General features: G+C 37.1%; 1 protein-coding gene across 1 annotated transcript; it reads right to left on the reverse strand.

Annotated features, from left to right (window-relative positions):
• Positions 1-1,956: 1,956 nt before the first annotated feature.
• On the reverse strand, positions 1,957-4,280 carry LOC18011159 (methylthioribose kinase). Its single transcript, XM_006393150.2, has 6 exons — positions 4,019-4,280; positions 3,225-3,534; positions 2,959-3,133; positions 2,679-2,880; positions 2,354-2,568; positions 1,957-2,276 (listed from the first exon to the last, which is right to left on the reverse strand). The coding sequence occupies exons 1-6, from the start codon at positions 4,202-4,204 to the stop codon at positions 2,108-2,110; spliced, it is 1,257 nt and encodes a 418-aa protein (XP_006393212.1). The 5' UTR covers positions 4,205-4,280; the 3' UTR covers positions 1,957-2,107.
• Positions 4,281-7,595: the final 3,315 nt, after the last annotated feature.

The raw sequence follows: 7,595 nt of genomic DNA on the forward strand, positions 1-7,595 counted from the left end.
ATCATTCAATCTCTCTAGTTACATAAAGATAAGACTTTACTTTATCAAAACCAAAACTCATTTGATTGTTTTCAAATTCACAAAACTACAATACATATCTAAAATTTCAAATCATACTTACTTAAATTTGATAAACTAGCCAATTATTTGAAATTTGTTTATAATTTACTCTAAATCACAAAGAAAATGAAATCTAATATTAGATGAAATAAATATATAACTAATATAAATACTTGACAAAATTAACAAATGCCAATTGATAATGTAGTTATTATGGTAAAAAAATGCAAAGTTTTCAAAACTTCAGTGATGAAATAGAATAGAATTGAAAAAGATGAATTTAATAAATTTAAAACTTAAATTATTTAATTGATTAGGCATCCATATAATACAATGTGTCTTAATTTTTATTCCATTGTTTAATTCATTTATTAATCAGTTGATATTGTAAAAATTAAAAATTAGCAATTAATCAAATGAACAATTTGAAAATTCATTAAAAAATGGGCCCGTATACCAATGTTTATTTTCTATACCCATAAGCGCATGTATATTATTAAAAAAGTGTAAACTATCTTGGCAATGACAAGTAACTTGAGAGCGTCCCATGACTTTCTACAGAGAGTTTTTGCTGGAATGGTGACTGCAATGGAAGAAGGAGGAGGAAGGACGAGTCTTCTTCTGCTTCAAAGTTTTTTTTTGTTTCGTCAGTTTAAACCCTAATAATCTTTCACTTTCAATTTTCTGCCTCAAGGTTTTTGTCTTCTTATTTTTTTGGGCTTTAAATAAAGGAATCAATCCACAGTAGGGCTTACATGAAGGAATCGAGTCTTGTAAGCCTTATTGACTTGAACTCGAGAGCATCCCATGGCTTCCTACAGAGAGTTTTTGCTGGAATGGTGACTGCAATGGAAGAAGGAGTCTTCTTCGGCTTCAAATTTTGTCTCGTCAGTTTAAACCCTAATAATCTCTCATTTTCAATTTACTTCCTCAAGGTTTTTGCCTTCTTATTTGTTTGGGCCATAAATGATAAATAGAAGAATCCATCCACAATACGGCTTACATGAAGGTATCCATCCACAATAGGGCCTTAAATAAAGGAATCGATCAACAATAGGGCTTACATGATGCCCATTAAAGGTTGCTAGATACTAAACTGAGAGACTCTTTAAGAATTAAGGGTCTGGTTTAAACGCAGCAGTTGTGGTTATGAATGCGGGAGTTTGCAGAAACGAACGTAGCAATTTCGAGCATTATTTAGCGATTTGGTTGTTTAACTGTTGAAAATGGGTCCGTTTGCAGGACATTTTTGACTGGCTAACCAGCGGATGTATTATTGGTTAGACATAAAATTACTAAAATAAACATAATATATAATAATAATAATAATAAAAATACAAAAACTATATTATTATGCTAACAATCAAAATCACTAGTTTAAAATAATTAATAATAACACAGTCTTAAATAAATACTGAATAACTATTCAAAAACTAATAAATTTTATAATGATAAGTTTTATTTCAATTGTTGGGTACATCATCTAAAATTGTGTCTAGTAATATAACAAACTAGAAAAAATTTGTTCTACTATGTGAATCTTCAGGATTTTTCATATACATGATATAAAATTTATTCAATAGATCAAATTTCTCCAAAATATTATGACACTTACGTTTGTATTTTGGCTTTCTTCAACAAGTACGGAAACCATGATTAGAGTATGAAGACTATAACTTGATATAAAAAAAAAAAAAGTGGTATTGTTAGGATTTATATATATAAGAGACAATACATATAGTTAGAGTTTCATAAATTGCAAACGCTTGTGGGAAGCTAACTTTTAGATTTTAGCAGTATAAAACAATATAATTGTTATAAAATGCCACTAACCGCTACCAACCAACATCGGATGATAACATATGAAACAATCAACACCTAAATTACTTTGAAGGGTTTGTGTTTAACTATCTCTTATTTTATTGAAAAAAAGTGTGAACTATCTTGAAAATGGCAAGCAACTCCAAGATTATCAAAAGCAAGAGAGACTCAAGTTTCAACAACTCTTATGGTTTTGGCATAAGAACGCACACAAAAAAGGCAGGTCTCAGCTATGTTGTTGAATTGCTGAAACAACTTCACCGATAGACTTAAACTTTCCCCTTTCCTTAAGAAGCATCTTCCCAAACTCGAGCGCCTTTCTCTCGCAACTCGCTCGTTGTTTATCTTCTTTGATCGATTCAAAGTCCTCCACATGTGAGACACCAACAATTCTCCTGTTCATATCCAGAACCAAAACTCAGAACATGATTGATATTGCAATGGAAGCAAATTAACTATATCAATCTCTCACCTAATCATTTTTGCAGCGCCAAATCCGAGCGAGTCATGCAACAAATTCCTCATGTAGTTTTCTTGAACAAGCTGCAAAACCTCGGCATTGTTATAGATATCTGCAAGGTATGCTTCGCCAGGACCATCTTTGTTTTGATCCCATAATGCAATGAACCTCTTGTTAAACATATTCCAAGTTTGCTCAATGGTTCTCAAGATCCATTGCTTGTATTCCTGCGATGTAGAGTTAGGTTGGTTCAAAACGATGTACTTGCAACCTTGTAGATGATGAGAAGAAAGAAAATAAAAAACCAGCAAATGAGAATTCTCAATATATTGCTTACTCTTCGATCATTTCCCTGAGCAGCGTGACCATCTTGTGCAAAGAAAGCCAGTATCAAATTACCAAGAAAAGCCCCAATATCAAAACCCATTGGTCCATAAAAAGAAAACTCAGGATCTATAACTTGAGTTGAATCTTGTGTAACCATGACTGAACCAGTGTGAAGATCACCATGTATTAGAGCTTGAGCCCTTTCACAGAACCTACCAACAGAATACACAATTATGGTTTAGAAGCAAACTGTAACGGAAATCCTCTGGAAATGGTAGCAAAAGACATACATCGATTTAAGCTCTGCGATTTCGAGCTTCAAGGTAATATCTTCACGCACAGCCTTAGCATCATCATCAAGATAAGGTGAAGTCCAACGATTAAATGTAGAAACTCTATATGGGTCAGAAAACACTACTTGCTCTGTTAACCGGCATAACTCCACATTACCACAAAATTCGGTCACTACACATACACAAAAGAAACTCACTACAGGCAACACCAACATTTTTATTAGTGATTCTACAAAAATATTGATATGTGGAGAGTTTTGAACCTGCTCTTTTGTGCTCTGTGGTATCGTGATAGAGGAGTGAAGTTAAAAAGAGAGTTTTCGCCATGTAATCCGACATGTGATCTGCAAGAAATGGATACTCAATCCCAGCAATGAGTCCTTTGCGGAGGATGATATGAGGACGCTCGAGATATCTCATTCCGATCAAAGCCATTGTTCTGTCAAAATGGTAGACTTCAGGAACATGATCCGGTGATAAACTTCCGTGCTTTCTCAAAGTTGTTGCTTCAAAATAAGCTCTTTCTTTCGTCATTGGCCAAGATTCCCCAATACACCGAATATATGGAAGTGCCTATTTAGATACATGGAGATAAAAAAAAAAGACACAAATAAAAATTATTCACCATAATCATAATTAACGATCTGATTTACTTGAAAAAAATCAAAGCTTGTTCATTTCCATGGAAGCTAACAATCAATCTTCTCTAGGTCGAAGTAACGTCAGAGAAAGGCACAACCCTTGAAATGTGAAGACAAAAGAGTATCATTTCGAGTTACAATCTCTTCAAAATTAGGTCAAAGGTACGAACTTTAAGACAGATATCGATAGGTTTCCATCAAAAACCAATGAATCTAAAACGCACAATAAATATGATTTGCTGATTGCGTTGAGAAGGCTTTGAGCTAAAATACATTGTTGAAAAGCTGGAATAGCGACTCGATTATACAAAAAGATAAACCCTAAGTCCTAATTTAGACCGGCTATAGATAATTTCCAGAGTTTTCGCTGAAACATCTTAAGCTTTAGATGAGATAGAGACGAAGCTGATTCGAACCTGTTTGATGACGAGTGAACCAGTGGATCCAACAACGATGAAAACGAAATTGAGATTGCCATCTCCAACTTCCTTGATAAGCAAATCCTCGTACTTGTCTCCGATCCTGGAGGAGAGAGCAGGCGTTGCCTTTATGTACTCTACAAGAGATTTCTCGTTTAATGGCTTAAACTCCTCAAACGACATCTTTTGGTCTCTGCTTCAGTTTCAAGCAGCGTGGAGAGAGACAGATTGCTGCGGTGAATCAAGTTTTAAAGGTTCGATTATTTTTATTTTTTTTTGAAAGATTCTCAATTTGGTTTTGGCTTCACATCTTTCTTTTTTAGCAGATTACATATGACTCAGTGACCAACGAAACGGCAATACTCACGCCTTCTAACCATATTTAAGAACCGGTCTAAAGCCAAACCGAATTAGAATCAAATGCTACAATGCCATACTCGCATAAAAAAGAGCCCCACTGCCATCGGTGGAATAATTAATTCGTTTTTAAATTTTTTTAAATAGCAAAAAGGTGGTTGTTTACTACCCTATCCATGAATGTTTTCTTAATTACGAGAAAATCTGGGTATATAAAAACCCACCCAACTTAAATCGGATCCGACCCGCGTATCTTTGGATTTATCCTAATGAAACTTGAATTCTTTGTAAAAAAACCTCCATACAGTTAAGAATTTCGAGAAAAACCGATTGAGTGTTTTCCGGCGTAGAATCTGGCGAGTGTTGATAGAAGTAAACCGATTCCGTTCTTTTTATTTCCACTCCACAATCTACAAATTCCGTTGTAATCGATTTCTCCAACTTCTGTTCGTTTCGACTTCTCCATGGGTCGTGTGAAACAAAAAGGCGTCGAGTATGAGTCAAGTGAAAGCTGGGAAACGTTGCCTGAAACAGAATCGCATTCTCCAGCCGCAGCGAGAGAATCTGAAGTAAATCCTGAAGCCGCAGAGAAAGAGAAAGGAAATATTCCTCAAGCCGATGTAAACCCTATTCCTACCGAAGCCGCAATAAAGTCAAGCGAAGATGTTCCTCAAGCCGCGATAAACCCTATTCCCACAGAAACAGAAATGGAGAAGGAAACCTCTCTGAATCCTATTGAGGAGACCGCGGCCCAAAAAATAACCACAGAAGATGAAACCGAAACGATTAACCCCATGGAAGAAGAAGAGGAGGCTGAGGGTGATGAAGCAGAGGATGGAAAGGAGGATGGTGAAGAAGAAGAGGAGGGAAAGGAGGGTGATGAAGAAGAGGAGGGCAAGGAGGAGGGTGATGAACAAGATTCGAGAAATGAAGAGGCTGATGAACAAGAGGAGGGAAATGATGATGCTGAAGAAGAAGAGCAGGAGGCCGAAGAACAAGAGGAGGAGGCCGAAGAACAAGAGGAGGAGGCTGACGAAAAAGAGGATGAGGCTGAAGAACTAGAGCAGGAGGCTGAAGAACAAGAACAGGAGGTTGAAGAGCAAGAGCAGGAGGATGAAGAAGTGGAACACGAACCCTCACCGGCGAAGGTATGCGTTTAATAGATAGAGTCTACTGAGTTAAATGGGACAACTTTGACCAATTTAAGGTGTAGTGGTATAACATTATGTAATTGGAGTATAAGTAGGACAAATAGGACAATTGTGGGGAATATGTTTGACTGGTTTTGGTACAATTTCGTACAAGGGGGACAACTGAGTTAACTAGATTATTTGTACAATTGGAACAACTGGGAAAACTTTGTATGCGGATAAGAGATAGAGTCTACTGAGATAAATGGGACAACTTTGATTAATTTAAGGTTTACTGGGATAACATTATGTATTTGGAGTATAAGTCGGACAAATAGGACAATTGTGGAAAATATGATTAACTGGTTATGGTACAATTTCGTACAAGTGGGACAACTGAGTTAACTAGATTAGTTGTTTCGGACAAGTGGGACAACTGAGTTAAGTAGAGTAGTTGTACAATTGGAACAAATGGGATAACTTTGTGAGACTGTCTTTGGATTTCAGGATACAGATGAGGGAAACCAACCAATGGGACCTGAGAAGCTCTACTTCGGTCCAACCGAGTATAGCAAGACGGCAAGGATAATGACGAGATGTAGTATGAAGCATGTTTTTGAAGTGATAGAGTCTCTTCCAGAAGAGGATAAATGGTTCAGATCTCACCAGCAGTTTAAGCACATTTTTCATATGGCTAGGGAGCCAAATCACATGAATCAAGGACTTTGGATGCTGCTCCTTCACACAGCTTACACTGAGAGGTGAAATGAGGTTTGGTTTGTGGTTAATGGAGTTCCTATCAGGTATTCTATGAGAGAGCATGCACTTTTAAGTGGACTTGACTGCCATGATTACCCGCAAGACTATAAGAAATTGGGGACTTTGAAATTTGTGGAGAGAATGTTTGGAAGGAAAGCACAAATCAAAATCGCAATTGTGAAAGCTCAGTTACTCTCAATGGAGGAACCCTCTCTAGACAGGAAGAAGCTGGCAGTCTTGTATTTTTTATGCATAGTACTGAAAGCGAAATCCAAGATTGATGGGAACATTGATGAATTCTTGCTTAGAGTGGTTTCTGATTTGAATTTGTGTAAAAGGTTTCCATGGGGGCGTTACACATTTGATGAGACCGTAAAGGAGATCAGGCGAGTGGTGACCAAGTTTTGGCCAAGTGAGAGCAAAAGGAGAAGCATTTTCGTTTTCTGGTTTCATTGTTCCACTACAGGTTAGTCTCAGTTTAATAGGTGTCTAAACGTTATGATTTATGATTGTAACTTTGATATTGTATTTTGTAGATTCTTGCATTTGAGTGTATTCCAAATCTTGGACGCAAATTTAGAGAAGTTGTACCTGCTGCGGATGACTGTCCAAAGATGTGCAAACACAAATTCACTGAAATTGCAATGAAAGGAATACCTTTGGATGACATCAATGAAGCCATTGGTACTACTACCGAGGTGAATTTTCATTGCATTAGATTATGAGTTTGTATGGATGTTTGGATGATGATATTTATTAAGCGATTGGTACTACTATTAATAGGATATTAGTGAAGACTCTTGATAACACCGGATTTTGGCCATTTTTATGGATCATTTTAATATCTTTTACAGGTGTTTTTACTCTATTTTCAAAGGTTTTCAAAGGATTTCTATGTTTCCGGATTTTAAAATACTTTTCAGGTAATTTGGGATAAAGAGGCACAAAATGGAACAAAAAGACTCTTTTGGATAAATGCAGACCGTCAGAACTCTCATGGAGAGACGAAGACCTTCTCACCGTCTGATCACCCTCAAAATTGGACAACTTATAGAAGAATCAACCAGCTTTCAAATGCACTTGGTTTGGAGACATTCCAACGGTTGGATCTCAAGATATTCCATTAGCCCCGGAGCCACGCGGAGTTGGCCAGCAACTCACGCGACCGCGGCCAACAAGCTATTTGCCGCAGTCAGAAGCCTCCCGACCGCGGCCAACAAGCCAATTGCCGCGGTCACAACACTCCGGACCGCGGCATTCAAGCTCCGACTTAAAGCCCACTTATCTGAAGCCCAAAGTCATTCCCAGCCTCAATTCCGGAACCCTAG

The sequence above is a fragment of the Eutrema salsugineum genome, unplaced genomic scaffold (assembly GCF_000478725.1).
Source record: "Eutrema salsugineum unplaced genomic scaffold, Eutsalg1_0 scaffold_7, whole genome shotgun sequence".
In the NCBI taxonomy this organism is placed as follows: domain Eukaryota; kingdom Viridiplantae; phylum Streptophyta; class Magnoliopsida; order Brassicales; family Brassicaceae; genus Eutrema; species Eutrema salsugineum.

What these genes read in the sequence shown, in the direction of transcription:
- LOC18011159 (XM_006393150.2), bottom strand. Translation starts at nt 4,204, where the DNA reads ATGTCGTTTGAGGAGTTTAAGCCATTAAACGAGAAATCTCTTGTAGAG. An exon ending in GTTCACTCGTCATCAAACAG is followed by an intron (nt 3,535 to 4,018) that starts GTTCGAATCAGC and finishes GTATCTAAATAG; the next exon opens with GCACTTCCATATATTCGGTG. An exon ending in ATCGCAGAGCTTAAATCGAT is followed by an intron (nt 2,881 to 2,958) that starts GTATGTCTTTTG and finishes TTCTGTTGGTAG; the next exon opens with GTTCTGTGAAAGGGCTCAAG.